General features: G+C 38.6%; 1 protein-coding gene across 7 annotated transcripts in view; it reads right to left on the reverse strand.

Annotated features, from left to right (window-relative positions):
• Nucleotides 1-22,336, reverse strand: part of ltbp1 (latent transforming growth factor beta binding protein 1) — a 94,970-nt gene that overhangs the window by 63,331 nt on the left and 9,303 nt on the right. For all 7 annotated transcript variants that reach the window (XM_051867250.1, XM_051867255.1, XM_051867252.1 and 4 more), the window contains exons 3-4: nucleotides 16,412-16,754; nucleotides 670-824 (exon numbers count right to left, since the gene is read on the reverse strand). In XM_051867250.1, coding sequence (XP_051723210.1) covers nucleotides 670-824; nucleotides 16,412-16,754 — 498 coding nt within the window. The remainder of the gene's footprint in view (nucleotides 1-669; nucleotides 825-16,411; nucleotides 16,755-22,336) is intronic.

The following is a 22,336-nucleotide window of genomic DNA, read 5'->3' on the forward strand; positions in this document are numbered from 1 at the left end:
AAAAAATCATATTCTTTCTTCGTTTTTGTCTTGTTTTCCAACACAATAATATCTAATAATCCTTAAAACGAGATGTATTCACTTGAGAAGCAAAATGACACAAGGATTTACATTGTTCAGATGTTTTTGCTTAAAACAAGAATAAAACATTTTTACAGTTGGGGTAAGAAAAATAATCTTGATTTTCCTTTTGAAATATATTATTTACTTACCCCAAAGACAATTATATCTTTTTTTAAGCAAGCACATCACAAAATTTTGTTAGATTTCTCTGAAAGCAAGACATAAAACCTTAGAAAAATCATTTTGGTTCTTAAGTAAATGTATCTTCTTTCAAGGATGTTTATATAACTCTACTGAAAAATAGACAAAAACACACAGAAAAATACTTCTTGCAGTGTATGGTGCAGGTTAGACAACAACGTCAAACATCATTGGTTTTCACATGTGTCATGTTTGATTACATTTTCCATAAATATTGACATAAATTTCAGTCTGTTCCTCAGACACATCAATCATATGGCTTCATAAGACTTAGAATATAGTCCACAAGACTTATGAAATACTTTACTGTGCTTTTTAGTGTACTGCAAAAGATCTAAAAAAAAAAACTAAAAAAAAACAAACATCGCATACAAAGAGATCCAGCACTAGATGGATTATCCTTACCGTGAATTGGGTTGTGTCCCACTGAAAGTGGGATGGCCCGGTTCAGGTTAGGTCCGACACCATGCACCTGAGTGTGAGTGTGGTAGTTTTTCTGTTGGACCATAAACTTCTGTGATTTGCTCTGGTGCATCGTCATTGAAACTGGGTTTTGCACTCTGCAAGATACAAACGTTAAAAACAAAAATGTCAACATTTTGCGTTACAGTTTGTGTTTTTTATCGTAACTTTTTCTTTCCGTGACTCTCTGTCTTTCTGTTACAATGATTTACATCCATATTGAAATATTCTTATATTCATGTATTCATATTTTAATTAATGTGGTTTTCACTTTGATTAATTACCTGCTCAAGGCCATATAAAAAAAATCACAGTACCCTGAACAAACAGACATGCTTCTGGTTACATGTAAATGAAACCAATCACTTGCAACATACAAAACACATCTGCAGTCACAAGAATTGAAGTGATTTTTCATTATGTTTATCACACATACAGTTAAAAGTCATTTGTACAAACACATACTGCAAACACATGGACAAAAATCAATCATAACACATCACATCGCAGCATAGCACTCGCTCTCTTTTCTTTCTGATACAACCATAGTTTCTCTGTAAAATCCTTTTGTTTTCTTTCATGTCTGTGAATCAGAATAAAGTTCACTGGCCTCACTCATGAAGAATTAAAAGTGTCCAATACACAACTGAGTTCAATACAGTTTGACATTAGCATGCTATACGTGACATGATGCTCTAGGCATGGGACTAAATTAGTTTTCAATTTTAATTTGATGATACATTTACACATTTCAGTACTGACTGAAATAAAAATATATTTTAGGTCAATTACCATCTAGAATGCATTTTATTCAGTTTGTTGCAATGCATCCAAGTATTGCACTTTCTGCCAATGTTGTTGTTGTTCACTAAAATAATGCGGAAAAAGAATAAAATATAAACATAGGAAGGTCCCCTAAAATGCTTTCTAGGTAGTCCGCTCACTAGTTTTTGGGACAGAGTACACAACACAATGTCAAAACCAAATACAGCTAAATTCCCTGAAAGAACTCGGTAAATGGATTGCGGATACTGATAATTATCAGCTACGTCTGTGTGAAAGTATTGAACATCTTGCTAATAAAGAGACAAAACAGCACACAGCTGTGAGGAAACGGATGTGAAATGTAATCGTATAGAAAAGTCTTTCATGCATCTATTAAGATGAAGAAAACAGGAATGCGGTCACTCAGAATCACAGATGGTAAGCCTCCTAAGACGATGACGCACAGGACTAAATCAGGGTCAGCATCTCAGAATAACAGCACAGACCTCAGATCTGTCTGAATGGTGTCTGTACTTTTAGGGATAGTCCACCCAAAAACCATTTCGGTTCCCACTGGCTTACTGTATTTTTTGTCCATACAATGAAAGTCAATGGGAGTCATTTGAAACTGATTGGTTAACATTCTTCTAAATATCTTCTTTTTTGTTCCACAGAACATCATACAGGTTTGGAATAACATGAGGATATGACAGAATTTTTATTTTTGACTCTCTTTAAGCAGCCACGGCTAGTCTGTAAGGGCAGGTGGGGCAGTGCCCCACCAAAATATTCATTCAAGCATAGACCTCTAAACTGAATCAATAATAAATTGTAAATGTGTTCAGCTTTCTGCAACAAATATTTTTCAGATTTTAAATAGGAAAGTGAGCAGGATATATCGGCAGGTATGTATTATGATACTAAGTGCAGCAGCGGGTCTCAGAGCCCTCCCCAACCTCTGCCAAAAGTGTTCTGCGTGTGTTCAGTGATTAAAATATAAAGCTTACAAAATGTTTATCATAAACTAGTGCTAAGACCCAGAATCTGCCCTACCTAAATTTATGGACAGGAGCCGCTACTGCCTTTAAGGGCTGTTCTCATTGATTGAAATGGACTTGCAGTTAAAAAGTGACCGGATATCTCTAATTTTCAAAGACTGACAGATACTGCAGAGCTCAGCTTTATGCAAATGAGCAGTGACATGGTGTGACAACAACCAATGGGAGTGCAGGCAGTGACCACCGCCTTTCAGTGTGAGCCAGGCTTTAGACATAACAACAAGCTTTTTATCCACAACAAAGCAACATGTGTGGACAAAGTTTATAAACAGCGTCTGAACTCTGATCAAATGTAAGGAGCAGACACACAAAAACGAGCAAACAAAATGAGAATATTTAGAGGGAAAGTGTAAACAGAGGTCATTTTCCCCCCAGTGTTCTCTCATCTTGTCTTTCACACCATTCAAGTCTGCCTCTCCATCTGTCTTTCATCTCTCGTTTGATGTTGTCAGAGAGGTCTCATTTTGAAATGTATGTTTGTACTACTCTTAATGTCATGCAATGTGCTGTAGTGCATAGTTTGTCATCCTTCCTCACAGTCTCCTACATTTAATAGTTTGTTTCCGTGCCATGCATGTGTACCAACAGACACAAACAACTTAAAGACCAGTCAATTATCTCAGTGTTTACAACTCTGGGGTTGAATAACACAAACACGCACAAATATAGACCTATACACGCACACATAAAAAGGTTTTAGCATCTATTTTGTATTATAGATATAACTATAGGAAGGTGAATGCCAACATATTTAGACACACAAGTCAAGCCTTGAGCAAGGCCTAATTGAATTTGTCTGGGAAAAGCATTTAATAGCTTCTAGCAGTTGAATTTGAGCCCTCCATTCAGACCAGCACAGCACAAACCAAATTGACATATGGTTCCCAGCATAGTTGCTGGGAAAACATGGACATGCTTATTGACCAGCTAGACCAGTAGTAACCAGCATAACCCACCCTGAACCAGCAAGAAAATTCAAGCTGGTCTTTTCAGCAGTAAAACCTGTTACACCCCACTAACATAGAACATAACACCCTACAAAGAGCAGACCACACACATAAAAAGAAAGAGCGTAAAATGTTCTTGAACAGGTGAAAAGCAATGAGCTGTGTAAGTGCTTATAAACACAGACCATCACATGTCTTAAACACTGGAACCTGATATGTGGTGAGAACTCCAACTGGAGGAAGATGTGTTATAAGCTTTTCCTCATGCCTCTCTTTTTCTTTCCATCTTCTGTACGCATACATGTACACTATGCAGACAATTAATTACACCACCAAAAGAACCTTAAAGCTGCAGTCCGTAAGTTTTGCCTCTTTGTCGCCATCTCTGTTTGAAACCTGCAATTGAAGTTATTTGCGGAATTCTCATCTTTAAATACAGCGCGGATGAATCTAATGTTTTGCTGTCAGTCACCACACCGGTGTGGATACTGTACTTCGGAATCACAGATTCTATGTCTTAGAAGTATGACCAAAATAAGAATTTTCACCAGAAAATGTCATCTGTACAAGTAAGTAACATGTCTGCCACTTTTGTTCTGACCAACTGGAAAAAAAGCATTACAATAAATCGCGTTGCCAACGATCACTTAGCTTAATTCACGTCAAACCGTGCAAATTATTATAAAAGTTATACTTTGTTCTCAAATTGTTAACGTTAACAACATCAGCAATGCTATGTGCATTTAGTGTGTATTAGCGTTACCTGAAGATTTCAATTTCTGTAGCCACTCCGCAGTCCGAAGCCTTTTGCTTTTGACTACAGGTGAATCTCCAGTTGTCACTGATGATTGTCATTTGGACCTTTCTGGATTACAATCCGCCATCAAAATGATAAGTTTAATATTGCAGCTGCTGTGAGAAAAGGTTATAAATGATCCACCGCCTGCAGCATCCTCCACATGCCATATAGCCTACTAGCTGGGACTCATTCTTTATGTAAACAGACGTGACGTAATGACGCAAAGACGAACGGCTGCATGCTCAAATTTTCCGCAGAAACCCACCAGTACCACCTGAATTATAAAACATTATTACAAGCTTACCGATGTGAATCGGGCTAAGGTAAGGAGATAGTTTTGAACATTGGCTGGTTACGTACTTGCTCAAAAATTGATTTTGGATCATTTTTAACCAAAAAAAAGTTACGGAGTGCAGCTTTAAATGTCTCTTAAATGCTACCACTAAATACACAAACACATACATAAAATTACATTTTAAAAAATATTACAATACAAAAAAGTTATTTGAAAATGTAATAATATTACACAACACCATGGATTTTGCTATATTTTTTATCAAATAAATGCAGCCTTGGTGAGCAGAGACTTCTTTCAAAAACATTACCCCAAACTTTTCAACGGTATTGAAACATTTCTGTGTATGCTCTCAGGCAAGAGTGCACCTTTAGAAAATGTAAGAATGCATTTGCAGAGTGTGATGAAATGCTGTACAGCAGAGGCTGTACAAAAATCCTTATGGATATGGATGGACGTGTATTATGCTAATTTGTAACTGCATGTACCTGCACTTCATTTAGAATAATCCAGCTTTATAAACATTAGAATGAGGGAATGAGCAAATTTAATGTATAAGAATTTTACATGAGAACCTTTTCTGCCCACCTAAGTAAGAACACTTGTGTGCAATTACCAATGAATGCAGCTCAATGCGGTGATGTTGGGTGTTTGGCTGATTGTTTGGGCGTTGACTAAGCAAGCACTATTACTAATAAAGCCAAGGGCATTTATAATTTTAAAGCCAGCACTCATGAACTTCCTAATAAGCTGCATTACCAGACCTGGTGTGGAAAGAGCTGTGAGTTTCCTGCACATGTAGACAGGAAAACTTAATTTTGTGTGTGTGTGTTTGTGAGAGCGGCCAGCTGGCTTATTCTAATCTCCTCCAAGAGGACTGTACTACACCATGACTGTCTCTCATGTTCTTATGCCAGTGGGCATCTCATAGCTCTTCCTCAACAGGTGCACAATCTGGCAGCCAAAGCGATGGGGAGGACATGGGTATCTTTTATTGTCTCTCTCTTTCTCTCCCATTGCTCCCGGGCTTTTCGTCTGACAGGTGTCTGGACAGGTCTAACGCACTAAACCCGAGGTGCTCCATGAATCCAGACTCTGGTTCATTGCCAGGCAGCATTTCAGCTTGAAACCAAACAGCACAAGAAATCTGACCGGCCCAACACCTGTGGATCACTGCAACAGTTCAAACACATACACACAAACACATTGCACCAACCACACAGACCCTCTCTAAATACATACACACACTCGAGCAAAACCACATACACACACCCACACAAACCACACATGCACTCTTTCTAAATGCCTAACCACACACCCAGAGACATACAATCTGTAAATACATTTAAACCCACACACAAACACCAACTATGAACACATGGGTCCTCCCTAAAACACCAGACCTATTGAAATGCTCTCATACATAAATGAGGACAGCATTTATAAAAATATCAATCCGTAAGACACTTAGGACTCTGACGTAAAGCCCAAGCTCCCAGAACCGCAACTGAGACAGACAGCGTAAGACTATCCCTGATGAGAACCCTCCCTGAAGGGCTGACTGGACGCTTTCAGCGCCACATAACACACGTGTGTAAAATGTACACAGTACATTTGATGCATGCATGTGAAATACAGCATTCTCTTACACTTGTTATTGAATGTTCAGCAGACGGTGATATAAATCTGTGAATACACGTGCGGCATAATGTAAATCATCTTAAGGAAACCATTGGGTTTGTGCCCAGATGTGCTCTGTGGCCCAGACTACTTTTTTCTGTATGTTTAGCTGAGACAGCTGAGCTCTGTTCAGATTATAATTGTCTTCCTGCTCAAATGTGGACCACCAAAAGGGATGGAGATGGATGTTTGAGAGCAAAGCACTCTTCAGTGTCAATTTTGACAAATGTCTCATTGAGTTGCGCACTTTCACGTCACTTTCATTAGGGATGTACAAAACTACATATTTTTAAAAAATCTACTTGTGAGTTGATCAAATGATTAGTTGACTATTCGGTCTTAAAGAGATAGCTCACCCCAAAAATGAAAGAGCTGTCATTGTTTATTCACCCTGTATAGACAAAACAAAATATCTTAAAAATATCTTCTTTTGCGCCATCTCAAAGAGGTTGTAAAATTATGTAACAGCTCACAGTAAGCACACCAAATAAAAACAAAAAGAAAAATAATATAAAAATGAAAAAAAATTAGCATTTATTTGAAATAGAAATCCTTTGTAATATTACAAATGTCTTTATGGTCACTTTTGATCAATTTAATGTGTCCTTGCTGAATTGCTGAAAGTATTCATTAAAAATATTACTTACCCCAAAATTTGGAATGGTAGTATAGGCCCACTTCGTGCTTTTAATGGCACTTTAAAAATATATCAGTAGGAAAATGTCTAATATAATGGAATATTTACAATTTATAAGTTGCTTACCTTTTTTTTATTTTTTATCCATAATCTATGTACTTTCATTCAGAATGCGTTTAAAGCTCTCACAGGTCTAATCAAACCATTGCCCTTTGCCTAAACATCAAATTAAAGTGATGCAGCAAATATTAATAACATTTAAAAAGAACTCTATAAGGCCCTGTGAGAAATGAGTTTAATATGTTAGTATGAAACTACTCTAATATTTACTTTAATATGAAATGAGGTTTGCAGACGAGCAGTTAACTGAACAAACTGTGTGGTCTGCATTCAAATATCTCAATAAAAACCACAACAAAAGAACAACGGGATCTTTTATTGCCTCCACACATCACTACAGCAGGCCAGTAAGAGAAAAAGTTTACTAAGAACAAAGCCAGACCATTTAGGTATAGTGATCCCAGATGATTTCCACCCACAGTGTCTCTTCTGGTAGACAGGTTAGATCAGCAGGGCATCTGTTTACATGTGCCGTCATGAAGAGGAACCTGTCTGAGACTGGAACTGAACCCGCTCGCTTCTGGATTCAGAATGCCCTCAAAAGAGCCAGTCAGCACTCATTGCTGCTCCTGTGGCAATGAAGCCACATATTTTGCTTTGAAAAAAAAAAATTCACCAATGTTTATTTGCCCTAAGATTATTCTGCGCATGGGGAGCAGGAGTATAATGAGCTGTTTATATTGAATTTTATGACACTGGGCAGAGATTCAGAGTAAATCCTGGTAATATGAATTGTAATTATGGTTTTTGGAGCATAGTGGTTGGACACGTGATGCGGCTCTGCTCACTTCTTCTAACGCATCTATTGAAGCCCGACAATATATTAACTTGGAATGTGAAAACTACATATTTTCAAAATCAAATAGCCTTGCCTGAATGGTCTGAAAGAGCATGGTATTCAAAAGAACCACATAAAAAATGAAATAAAATTATAAAATATAACAGTATTCGCTAACATTCAAAAGTTTAAGGTCGGAAAGAAGTATCTTATGCTTGTTGTGCTTGATTTTTGTAGAAACCATGATTTTTTTTTTTTTTCAGGACTCTTTGATGAATAGAAAGTTCAAAACAACAGCATTTATTTTTCTTATTTTTTAAGTTTTTCTTGTCACTTTTGAAATTATATATATATATATATATATATATATATATATATATATATATACACACATCACTATAATAATAAACAAGTTTGCTAGTGAGCAACTTGTACTGCATTCGCAGTCCACTAAATTGGAATAGCTGAGAATGCAATTTGTAAACGGGGAAAGCACTACAATATATTGTAATACTGAGCTACAATTGAAGAAAATATGTAGACAAAATCATATGAAGCTTTGTTTTCAAATTTCACTTGTAATGAACATTTAACGTGAATGCTATACGTACAAATCATCCATCTACTAAGTCCACAGCTGCATCAGAGAGAAGATGAGAGTGAGAGGGGGATGTCAAAGAGGGAGAGAGAAAGTTATAAACATAAGCTCCAATTCCAGTCTCAACAAAATAGCTGGCGCGACCTCGCACACTGGCAGACATGCTGTAATTAAACAGAAAAAAAGATGCAGAGAGATTTTTTTTACTCTCTCCCTTTCAATCAAAACTGAACAGCTACATAGGTCTGAACTCCCATGATCTCCAGATGTTGCTTATTTTCACATAAACAACTTCATTTTTTACATATCCATTACTTTCTCTATCTCCTTCTTCACTCTGTCATCTCTGTTTCTCTTTCTTTTCCTGTACCACTCTGCCCATTCTCCTTTCATAATATCACGACACTGACCATCTCAGTTTTCCATTTCCTTCTCCCACTTTTTTGACCACTTTGTCTATTCTTCTCCTTCCGCTCTTATCCTCTTGTTATTCCCAGAATCTGGCTGAATCCACTGCGGTTCCTCCCTCGTGCTCGGCGAGACGCTACACAGCTCTCTCTTCTAATGAACCCAGTAACCCACATCAAGATCTTCTATATCGTCTGCAGATGGATATACATTTTTGTGTCCTAAACACCAGCAGACCCAATTTTATCACTGATGCGTAACACTTGCAGTGCATCTCAATCAGCTCCCTAGCTTCCAAGGTCATGAACCAGTATATCATGAACACAAATTCGGGCATTGGTAAGGACAGTAAGGACCCTGGCTCACTATACATTGGCACTATGACTCTTATTTCCAGCGACATGACAACATCCTCATTGTACAACATCACTGTCATAAACCACTTGCATGTCTTTTCTGACTCTGGTATGTCACCTTTTTAACAAACAAAATTATAACAAGATTCAATTACACTGCTGCAAACATAAACATAAAACATTATGAAATACAAATCTTTTCACAAAGTCTCTGATGCACTAGTTAAACAACAACAAGAAAATTCAGAATATTTCTGTACTTTGAATCTGTATTCATGGTAGCGCAAAGGCTTTCTTTTCACACGCCCACAGCATGGCATCTTAGGCGATACTATGTGTTGTGGAGTATGAGGCACAGCAGCAGTGGGTTCTAAGGAAGGAACGTATGTTCCCTGATACGCCCCAGGTAATTGCTCACTTGGAATCATGGGCAGGTTACCTTCCTAAGCATCTGTTGTGGAGTCGGGTAGATCTTCATGTTTTAGCTTCCACTCTTTTCAAGTCAGGCCATTCACGGACCAAGCTACTTGCCGTCACTGTAACTTTAGTCCTGAGGGGCCTACTCATGAGAAGATGCAATGGACTGCATCCCGTAGCTGCTATTGGAGTTGCATATACATGACAAGAAGCAAAAAAGGGTCGTCCTGCTTCAGCATCTTCTTTGCTGTCTGAACAGCCTTTCCAGCTTCTCTGTTCGATTGTGGAAATTTTGAACTGGAGGTCACATGAACTTTGTCACCAGCAATGGCTCCTTGCATTGAATTGGCCTATCAATCTGACACAACTGGCACTGACTCACTTTGCATTTTAGATCAGCGCTGATGCCCGGCCACCATACTGACAGGCGAGCTCGCTTGTGACACTTACTAAGTCCTTGGTGGCCTTCGTGAATGCGAGCAAGTACTTCATCCCTCACTTTGATTCTTGACCCATGCAGGAGAAGCCCTGTCGGCTCACTAAAAAAACCCTGTTGGCTAAAGTAGACTTGCAAATTGACAGGCACCACTATTACATGTTTAGGCCACCCTTGCCGGACATATTTAAGCATACTTTGCAGCTCCTCGTCAGCTAACTGCTGTAGCTTCTGAGGTGAAGCCGGCAAGTGCTCCTTAACTCCAGGTCTGTAGGCTTGATCACGTCATAATATGCCAGCACTGGGGCCGCAACCAACATTTATTTCACATTCGTGAATGCCTCCTCTCAACTCCTGTTCCATCTCCACACTGCATTGGCTCTAAGTAACTTATTCAGTGGCTGTAACACAGTAGCGCTGTGAGACAGATAACAGTAAAAGAAATTAATCATACCCAGCATCCGCTTTAACTCAGTCAGATTTTGGGGTTTGCTGAGGTCCCAAATAACACAGACCTTTTCCGGGTTGGGCCTGTTGCCCTCTTGACTGAGATTGTGTCCAACAAAACCCAGTTCCTTTTGGCCAAAGATGCATTTTTCCTTCTTCAGCTTCAGCCCCGAGGCATGGATAGCCTTCAGTACTTCATCAAGTCTATGGTCATGTTCTTCACGTGTACGATCATATACCAAGATGTCGTCCATGTAGCAGCATACTCCCTCGACATTCTGAAGTAGCTCAGTCATGCGTTTCTGAAATATCTCTGGAGCTCTAGTTATGCCAAAGGGCAAGCGACAAAAACAGTACCTCTTGAAGGGGGTTATGAATGTAGTCAACCTCTTGCTTGCATCGTCTATTGGGATTTGCCAGAAATCACTGGCCGATTGTCGCCCCTGCCAATTTAGAAGTGATGTCAACCAAGGTTGGCAGAACATACTTTTCGTGAATGACAGCTTCATTCAGCCGGTCGACACATATCCTAATAACTCTGTTTCTTTTGGTGACTGGCACCATTTGGGCACACCATGGAGCGGGCTCGGAAATCTCAATCACGCCCAGCCGCTCCATTATATCCAGTTCTTACCTGACCTTCGTAATCATAGGGATTGATATTCTACGAGTTAAATGGACACTGTACGGCTCCGCTATACTTTTAAGCATTAATTTAACTTGTTCGCATGCCGTCAGTCCCAAAGAGCCAAACACACTCTCTCTTATTTCATCTATTCTTTTTATTATCCCCATTTGAATTGCAGTACTGCGTCCTAGCAGATTTGGGTTTCTCTCATCACATAATTGCATACATGCATACATAATTTTTTTTCACACTTACACTCACACTTTTGTTCTCATTTGGCCGATACACAGCTTGGCACCAGGACTATTCAGTATGACCTTTGTTTTGGTCAGTAGTATTTTATTCTTTAGACTTTCATGGCTTTTCTCAAAGTCAATTTTGAAATTGATTATTTGTCCATCCATGAGAATTTCGACAGTCCATGGTGGAATGGATGCATCTTCACTTTGAACAGAGCCTAAGAACATTGCTGACCCCGCATCTTCATAAGATGTCACTTCTTGCACTGTCTATATATTTCAGACCACATCTTTTTGCACTTTAGACAATATTTTTGGCAGGACAATATTCTCTCTGGTTATGTGTTTTGTTACATCTTGAGCATTTGTTCCTCTCACTCCATTCATTTCTATAGCCTTGTCCTTTTTTTTTTTTCGACTAGGCTATCAGAGCTAGTTTTCTTTCCCCTGCCATGATTGTTAAGAGAATTTAACCTCCTCTAATTTACTTTCGCTTTGCTTAGCATGTTGGTTTTTAATGAGCTTGTGGCTACATGCCATTTCAATTGCTCTAGTGAGCGTCAGTGTTCTTTGAAACTGCAGCTTTTCTAACAGAGATTTGTCTCTCAATCCGATCACAATCCTGTCTCGGATTCATCTTTTTATTCATCTTTTAGTTTGCCGAAATCACGATCTTTCGAGAGCTTGTAAAGTCCCCTTACGAATGCCTCCACTGTCTCCATCTCGCTAACACTGCTGCTAAAAGCGTGCACGTTTGTATATCACGTTTCTTTGGGGAATGAAGTGCTCATCAAACTTCTGAATCACCACTTCATAGTTATTTCTGTCATCCTCATTGTTGAATGATTTGAATATATTCTCTGCATCCTTCCCCATGGAGTAAATGAGAGCACTGACCTGCACGTCAGCATCCTCTAATGATAGTTTGGTGGCTGTTCTGTAGCGCATGAATCTTTGTTTCCACTCCTGCAAAACTCCGGCTACAATCAAGTCCTGGCCTACATTTTTCTTGTTCGAGAAGCCATTACATTTAGATATACTTCACATTAGGGAAGAAAAGACTATCACAACTTCCGTTTCATGCTGACCACGATTTGTTGTCCATGCTCCCATCAAATTCTGTGGCAAAATTTTGCCTATTTTGGGTGCAGTTATCAATAATACTCTTATGATGCTAAGAATGCTATCCTTTAGCTAATAGCCACTACCACTGACTTTAAAGACAGCATGAACCTCTCCCCTCATTTTTTTATTCCCCGTCAGCATGACAGTTCACACTTATCCACAGAGGAGGGTGGCAGCTCACTGCATGGGTGTAACCTGGATGTGACTGGCACTTCAAAGTCCTGCCAGACATGAGAGAAGCTGCAATGATGAACTCCAGACCTCAGTGATTGACAGGAGTTACAGAGCCAGGTGTGTGTTAACAGCACTGCTCTATTATGGGTGAGTTTTTATAGCTGGAGGCTAACGGTAACATCATGCTATGGTGGAGTCAGTATGTGCTCCTCACAGGGCTGATTTACATAAACTATAAAGAAAAGTCCCTAAAAATGCAGCCCAATGCACTGTGTTAATATGAAGGAATCTTACGTGTTGCATACTAATACACACAAACCATCTATACACAGCTGTAGCCACAATATCCATTGGTACTAATTACAGGGGTATTTGATTTACCTTGTCTGTCTGCCTATATGCTAGCAAAACAAAGGTCATGGGTTCGGTTCCCTGGAAATGCTTGAACAGATAAAATGTGTTCCTTGAATTCAATGATTTTGTGTGGTTTATGCATAAAAAAAAGAGAAAAAAAACTAATTGTGTCAGAAAAACAAACAATTCAAAGAGATTTGTGAGTTAGGCTGCACGATAATGGTTAAACTCACGAAAAAACTTAATCATGTTTATTCTCATTTGAAAGAATATACATCACTGCTTTTACATATAATATTGTAAGCTATCTTATTCACTTTAACTTTTAATCTTATTTTTGACTAAACTCTGATTTGATTAGCTGTGAACAATACCCTAAACTGATGGTCAATTCCAAATTATCGTTTTGAGTATAAGGGCCAATGTCTCAGTGTTCAGCTCACCTAAAGGTCACCTAAACTGGCAACAAAGGATTCATGAGTTTACTTGAGATTTTGAAAAGTCAACACAGAAAAATCCTCAGAGCACAAACACTACATGGCTTCTTCATAACCTCCAACATTAAACACCTTAAATCACTTTAGTTAAACAATAGGATCAGAGTAAATACAGGGTGCCACACAGCTCGAGCACAATGCTCGGCATTGATCCAGGCTCGGAAAATTAAACGTCAACAGAAAACACTGTATTATATCTCTCCTAAAGTGCCTAGGGGCCAGTCTCACTCCTTTCCATGATCAGCAACGTTCCTGTGGAGGGATCAGATTTTCTAGACAAACTCACTCAACTATAAATTTAAAGCTCTTTCTCACTATATATAAGATCAGTACAAGACCTCTGCAAATTCAACTCTATAAAGTCGATAAATTCAAAATTATGGTAGCAGAGAGATGATTTTCACTAAAACGGTCGCGCACTGAACCCACTTCACACCTGTAAAATAATGCCACATGAAACCAGTTTGGAAATGATACCTTACGATATTTCAGTGTGTATTACGAGTGTTACAGAGCGCATTCAGATGTCAAAAAGATTACACAGTTCTCAAGAATACTTGATTCTAAAAGGTCAAATGTTTTTACATTTATATATTCCTAGATGCTTGTCCACAATTAGCCGATACAAGTAGGTTCATCAAGTGTTTGAATACCATGTCACTGACCTGTTTCTGCGGTGATGACACCCAACCACAGCTTCACTACACTAAACTACAATAAACCCAAACTGATGACTCACAGCTGCCTGTCACACTCACACCAACAAATCATTCAATCGGCGCTTCAATAAACCTTTCACTCGTGCTGTCGGTTTTGGAAGGAAATGCGGGCTAATAACTGTCATGTCCTATTTGAAGACAAAAATAACAGTGATGTGAAATGTGATGTTAAAAACAACACATGATGTTAAATATTTCTGTGTATAAAATTATGCATATATAAATCTTTTCTTCCATGAGTTACCTTGGCATCAGACGAGGTCTAAGAGAACCAACATGGTGACAGTAACTCACCAGTTTTCAAAACTGATGAGATGGAACGGCAGGGTTTTGACACTTTGGTATCATGCTAAAATAAATAAATAAATAAATAGAAATGAAATGAAATAAAATAAATGAACAGTCACCCAAGGGCTGCTCGACTGACTGGTGACTGTGGGTTGCCATAAAGCCTTTGTGTATTTCTTGCTCAAAACATCTGTCTTGACAAGATATTAACATAAACACAAAATGTTATGTAAATTCTGGTATCCTGACAACACTACCAACACTCAGAGCCTTGTCTTTTTGGCTTTTGTAACCTAAATATTATATCAAAAATATAATTAAATACTGATTACATATACTGATAATATTCAAAATAATCTAAATATCTAAAATGCAGGAAATTCCTCTCAAATGTTGAGCAAGATGTTTGTCTGCAGCTGAGAGGAAGGGGAGTTCTGGAGAGAGGCCTACCTCCTCCATGCACACAATAAACCCTGTGGAAACCCGCAGAAGCTTTCGAGGACAGGTCTGGTAGCAATTACCAAGCCGAAACGTCCAAACTCTGGCTGAAAATGCACGTCAGTCCCAGCACATAAACTGCTTTCATTAATATTTTAAGTAGAATTCATCAATATCCTGTCCTGCCGCAGCATTACAGCTTTTCCTGGAACCAACATGGGGGCAAATTCTGTGGCTTTCCCCCACAACTCGAGATTTTGACTCAGTGTCTACAGTTTGATTTACTCTGATAGGAAGGATGAAAGAAAGCTGTGCTACATGTCCTATATGATAGTGAACTTCACAGCTGTCTAAAGCCATGGCAGTCAAATCAACCCCCGAGCCAGACCCCCAAAACCCTTGGAATCTCATAAAAATGGTGTTTTGAGGGCAAACAAAAATTAAAGGAGAAAACTAGGCTGACATCAGGAGTTCAGGAGTCACGATTTGGTGAGAGCCCAAGTGTAAGTCATGTAAAAAGTTTTTCAGTGAGTCAGAATTAAGAACAGTAGGTATTTCTGTAAAATAGACCCAAGCTGAGAAGCTGAGTAGTAGGGGGCATGAAATGGGCAGAGACTGTTAACATCTGCAAGTCTGATGTCTGGAATTAATATCGAGCTATGGAGTTCATTCCAAAATAATAAAATGACAAAGGGCCTGAGGAATCTAAAAAGTCCAAAATACCTTACTCAACCCAATTTGTGGTGTGCTGTACTATGCTAAACTAAAACACATATCCTTAAATGAACAGTCTGATTATCGGTTTATCAATATTCTTTACCAATATTCAAACATTTAGGTTGCATAATCGGTTCTCAAATGTCAGATTTAACAATAAATGCTGCCATATAGTACTTTTTTTTAATAGCACCCAACAATGCCATTACATACACATTCAACAGGAAAGAACTGTAATGTAATTAAATATGTGCATTCATTATTTAACTATTCAATGCAATATTAGTTTCTTTTTGATTGTCAAAAAACAAACAGAACAATAAATAAAAAAAAACATTTACTATACATTGGACACTTAACAGTACCAGTGCTGGCTCTAAAAAAAGAATATTGTTTATAAATGTTGATTTCTGAACCATAATGTCCAGTTCACAAAAAACTGTGGTTGGACTTTTTGCACATCGGTAAGATGGGTTTTCCTACCGAAGACTCTATGTTCTAGGCCGAAATCATTTACAGCATAGACCAGGCTTCATGCTGAAAGTCAAAAATCTGTCCATGGGAATTCTGTATTGTCCTTTTATTAATAAATATAAACAATTAGGAATATTTTGGCCTGTTTGAGATGCAATTGTTGACCTAAATGACCAAATTCACATAAAGCACAAAGCCAGACAACCATCATGACTGAAAATTCATCATAAACCATGACAGTCTTACAACAGCAGAAGGCTATAAATGACTGAATCCAGCCGTCATACTCACTGTGGTTGATAAGGAATGGGTCCATTAGGTGACGGCTTCATGGACAGAGTCAGATGTCCCACATTGGTGCTGGGCAACGGTAACGGCCCTTGACCTTGGCTTTGTGGGAAGATCTGCTGAGGAATGGGGCGCTGGGGAATTACATTATGACCATTGGGGTATCCATTCGTATGACCTCCGTTTGGAAGTCCACCATTGGTGTGTCCGTTTAGTGGTCCGGTTGGATGAGAGGATGGAGGGAGAGTGGTCTGTTCACAGGACTTGCCTTTAGAGCCTGGCTTACACACACACATGTGGGGCCGCAAACACATCCCTCCATTTTTGCATGGTGGCGTACAGTTAGCTGTAATGAAGAAAAGAAAATTCATTCAATGAAAGTGTAATACAATCTTATAATACAATTAATATAATGTAACATATAATGAAATGTCATATAAAACAAATGAATTCCATATATATAGTGCAATTAGAATTCAAGATGTGTAAAGTGGCTTTTTGAATACAAATAAAAATGTGTCTGTGGTAATCAACAGTATGCCATGCTTAACATGAAATATACCTCTGAAAAATGGATATTTTCTATAATATTTTTAGCATAATTAATACTTTATAGAGTCTGTAAGTTCATAGTTTTTGTACACTTTTTACGTGGTGAGGAACAAAATGTGTTTTTAAAAAAATGAAGGCCAGAACTGTTGTCTGCACATATCATGAGAGAAAGAAAGAGCAACCGAAAGATAGACTGGAAGAGAAACAGCAAGAGAGAGGGAAAATGAGTGGATAACCGGGTGTTGACTTGTGGTCTGTAATTACATCATTGGGCAGAAGGAACAAAGCTGTCATTCAACTACAAAGAGCCTAGCGGCCTCTGTGGCCAATGAAAACAGACAATTTAACACACACAAAGACGCACCAACAAAATCAGAGCAGCTTGCAGCTCATTAGTAAATTTACAGTTAGTCACATTAAGTGATTGAGTGCTGTGGAGATTCTTAAATAAGAAATGGATCAGTGCCCATTGCTGAAGGCAGACGTTAGAAAGGATGACCTCATCAACAGATTCTATGACATCAGAGTGAAGAGCAGCTGCTCTACACAAAATGCTAAAGATAGTCATCTTATCATCCTCATACATAACTGCTCCAGACCTAGTGGTCCTGGTTTTAGAGTACAGTATGTTTTAGAAAAGCAATGTTGTCTTCAAAAATTACATATTTTACTTGTATACAAAAAACATTATATAGAAATGAAAATCATATTATATATATATTTAATGAAGATATAAACTATATAAACACATTACACTGCATTCTTAAGATTTTATCTAATTTATATTTTTCAATCGATGACATCTAAACATGCTTTTATTGAATTTTGCTCACAACTATAGCTAGAACATACAAAACCACACACAAGCTGGATAAAAATGAGCATTTAATGACCACAAATTATTATACACACGCCTTGTGACAGTGGTGAGAGTGATTACATCAAATATGACATCATGAAAACCACTCTCCCTGGTTTGAGGAGTTTTTCATTTCAGTTAACATGACCCACAGCAGGGGATTTCTGTTTTCTTTTCCACCCTCACTAGGTTTTTCCTCTTTTTCCCCTGTACCTCATTGGCCCTCTGGGGCTCTGGGTTACAAAGTGAGACAGCCCTCAGTAACGGAGCGCACACAAGAACATTGTTCTTGTTCATATCATGCCCTTGTACACCTCCTCTCGCACATATATACAAAACGTAAACACATGTGGGCACAATTGTACACACAAAATCATTATTTTAAACTAAAGAACTCACCCCAACATACACATGTACATATAGGTTAAGGGCTGTATGAGTTAAAGGAACAGTACAGTGCAAATTAAAATTCTGTTCTCATTTGACTTTCATTGTTCTGTGGAACACAAAATGAGACGTGCAAAATCTGCCAACAGCCTAGTCAATGAATAATGTCCAATTGGGTTTCAAATATTTGTAGTGAATTTCATGTAAAAATTACATAGAAATATTAAACTAAATTGGATAGTTAAACTCACTTATATCACATATTATCACATACAGTTCAAAATTTTGGGGTCAGTAAGTTTCTTTTTTTTTTTTTTTGAAAGAAATATTACTTTTATATAGCAAGGATGCATTAAATTGATCAAATGTGAGAGTAAAGATTTTATGATGCTATGAAAGATTTCTATTTCAAATAGTTCTTACAAACTTTCTATTGATCAAAGAATCCTGAAAAAATGTATCATGGTGTCCACAAACATATTAAGCAGAACATCTGTTTTTGATAATAATAAGAAATGTTTCTTGAGAAATCAGCATATTAGAATGACACTGAAGACTGGATAATTGCTGCTTTGCCACGAAAGGAATAAATTAAATTAAATTTGAAAAAGTTAATATACAGTGGGTATGGAAAGTATTCAGACCCCCTTAAATTTTTCACTCTTTGTTATATTGCAGCCCTTTGCTAAAATCATTTAAGTTCATTTTTTTTTCTCAATGTACACACAGCACCCCATATTGACAGAAAAACACAGAATTGTTGACATTTTTGCAGATTTATTAAAAAAGAAAAACTGAAATATCACATGGTCCTAAGTATTCAGACCCTTTGCTGTGACACTCATATATTTAACTCAGGTGCTGTCCATTTCTTCTGATCATCCTTGAGATGGTTCTACACCTTCATTTGAGTCCAGCTGTGTTTGATTATACTGATTGGACTTGATTAGGAAAGCCACACACCTGTCTATATAAGACCTTACAGCTCACAGTGCATGTCAGAGCAAATGAGAATCATGAGGTCAAAGGAACTGCCTGAAGAGCTCAGAGACAGAATTGTGGCAAGGCACAGATCTGGCCAAGGTTACAAAAAAATTTCTGCTGCACTTAAGGTTCCTAAGAGCACAGTGGCCTCCATAATCCTTAAATGGAAGACGTTTGGGACGACCAGAACCCTTCCTAGAGCTGGCCGTCCGGCCAAACTGAGCTATCGGGGGAGAAGAGCCTTGGTGAGAGAGGTAAAGAAGAACCCAAAGATCACTGTGGCTGAGCTCCAGAGATGCAGTCGGGAGATGGGAGAAAGTTGTAGAAAGTCAACCATCACTGCAGCCCTTCACCAGTCGGGGCTTTATGGCAGAGTGGCCCGAAGGAAGCCTCTCCTCAGTGCAAGACACATAAAAGCCCACATGGAGTTTGCTAAAGATGGTGAAAAATAAGATTCTCTGGTCTGATGAGACCAAGATAGAACTTTCTGGCCTTAATTCTAAGCGGTATGTGTGGAGAAAACCAGGCACTGCTCATCACCTGTCCAATACAGTCCCAACAGTGAAGCATGGTGGTGGCAGCATCATGCTGTGGGGGTGTTTTTCAGCTGCAGGGACAGGACGACTGGTTGCAATCGAGGAAAAGATGAATGCGGCCAAGTACAGGGATATCCTGGACGAAAACCTTCTCCAGAGTGCTCAGGACCTCAGACTGGGCCGAAGGTTTACCTTCCAATAAGACAATGACCCTAAGCACACCGCTAAAATAATGAAGGAGTGGCTTCACAACAACTCCGTGACTGTTCTTGAATGGCCCAGCCAGAGCCCTGACTTAAACCCAATTGAGCATCTCTGGAGAGACCTAAAAATGGCTGTCCACCAACGTTTACCATCCAACCTGACAGAACTGGAGAGGATCTGCAAGGAGGAATGGCAGAGGATCCCCAAATCCAGGTGTGAAAAACTTGTTGCATCTTTCCCAAAAAGACTCATGGCTGTATTAGATCAAAAGGGTGCTTCTACTAAATACTGAGCAAAGGGTCTGAATACTTAGGACCATGTGATATTTCAGTTTTTCTTTTTTAATAAATCTGCAAAAATGTCAACAATTCTGTGTTTTTCTGTCAATATGGGGTGCTGTGTGTACATTAATGAGGGAAAAAATGAACTTAAATGATTTTAGCAAATGGCTGCAATATAACAAAGAGTGAAAAATTTAAGGGGGTCTGAATACTTTCCGTACCCACTGTATTAAAAATAAAAAAGTTATTTTAAATTATTATAACATTTCACAACATTATGTTTTTTATTTATTTTTTAATTAAAAAAAGCTGAGCATGAGATTTCTTTAAAAAAAAAAAAAAAAAACTCTCAAAAACCCCAAACTGATAGTTTGAACAATAGTGTACACCAGCATTATTTTGGCCACCCAGGCCACTATTGGCATCAGCCATTGAGAATCAAATTGGTCAATGACACACTGAGTTAACCCTACTACCCCCATATAACACACATAGTTACCACACAAAGCACCCTGTCTCTCCATATAAATATAGAATGTAACTTGTACAGAGTGCAGCTGTAAGTCAGTACATCATAAGTTTGGTAAGAGCATCTTATCAACCCTCATGACTAATGCTATGGGCTACCGTACAATGTGGAGGTTAAACGTTCTGCTCAATGCCTCTTCAAACAAACCTTCCTGCTGAGTGCTGACTAAACTGAACAGCAGCAAAAAAAAAGACAAAGTTAGGCCTCAGAAAGGCAGACTGATAAAGAGAGCATGAGAGAGAAATAAAAGGGCGATGTTGCTGACTCAGATGGCCGGGCTACAGGGAGCAAAGCTAGGTAATTCCAACATGTCCAAGCTTCTTCTTAGTTTTATCCCCTAAAGTCAATATTGAAATCGGTGTTAAATGTGTTGCATTGTACCCTCAACGTGCTCAGTGGTGTAGGAGCTCACGCACAGCTGAATGCGCCCAGACAGAATGGTCGATAAGCCCATTTCAGTCTGCTAGTATTTCACAGCAGACACAGAGCCAATTAAAGGAGACTGCGGTCGGGCCGTTTCTCCGCTGAGCTTTATATGTGTAACACATCTAAGAGCTCATTCAAGAGGATCTGTAGGCTGCAGAGCTCTCCAACAGCTCTAACGTCTTCAAATGTGTTGAATCTGAAAGGTACAACTTGCATTTGCTAGAACAAGAAAGTAACATGTGGGTTAGCATGCTAAGCTACTGCCTGAGGACTGGAAGCCTGCAGTGTGAGCAGACAGGAGAGGCATTTCACAAGTTGTCGTGGAGATACTGATACATCAAACTCTTCTCTAACAAGCCATGCTTTAATTAAACTGGAGAAATAAGCATTTTTATTACCCTTAACGTGATAGTTCACCAAAAAAAAGATAATTCTGTCATCATTTACTCAACCTCATGTCATTACAAACTAGCTTGAAATGACAACTGATGACAGAATTTATTTTGTCTGTAGTGAATTACCACATGCAAGAGGGGTGCAACTAGTGAATTCGGAGAACCAGAGTTGAGCTCTTCTCTAGTTCAGGCCCATCACAGCAGGTTCCTCAAGTTAGTCACCTGTTCCTGCAGATCTAGGACATTTTTTCAGCACGGATAGCCAGGAAAAACGTATCTGTCTCTCTGCCGTGCTGTGGAGCCCAGGTGAAATATTTTCATGTTGTGTTTTATCTGGCGAGGGACGTGAACGTTTTGGGCCGTGTTCAGTTGAGGGACGAAATAGACTGAGCAGTCTTTCGGTGGTGAGCTGTGCACACATGCCTGAGCTCAGGAAAAACACTCAAACACTTCAGATGAGCAATATGAGAAATCCAGGCTCAGAGGAAAGACATGAGCATTCATTGCATTTTACATGTTGTAAAACTAGTAAAACAAACTATAAATTAGACATTAAATTATGTAGTGGCATTAAATCGAAGCTGTCATCAATTCAAAAATTTTACTCTGGTCCTAAATTTACATTATAGTTTTCACCATCCGCAAGCTCTTCATTGCTACATAGGCTTCCATTGTGCGCAATGTGCAGACAAATTAAATCACCCATCAACTCCCCCAAACCCACGTCTGTCTGAGAAAAACAAAAATGCTCTGAATGCTTCCTGATGATCTCAAT

This window comes from Ctenopharyngodon idella, chromosome 17 (assembly GCF_019924925.1).
Source record: "Ctenopharyngodon idella isolate HZGC_01 chromosome 17, HZGC01, whole genome shotgun sequence".
NCBI lineage: Eukaryota > Metazoa > Chordata > Actinopteri > Cypriniformes > Xenocyprididae > Ctenopharyngodon > Ctenopharyngodon idella.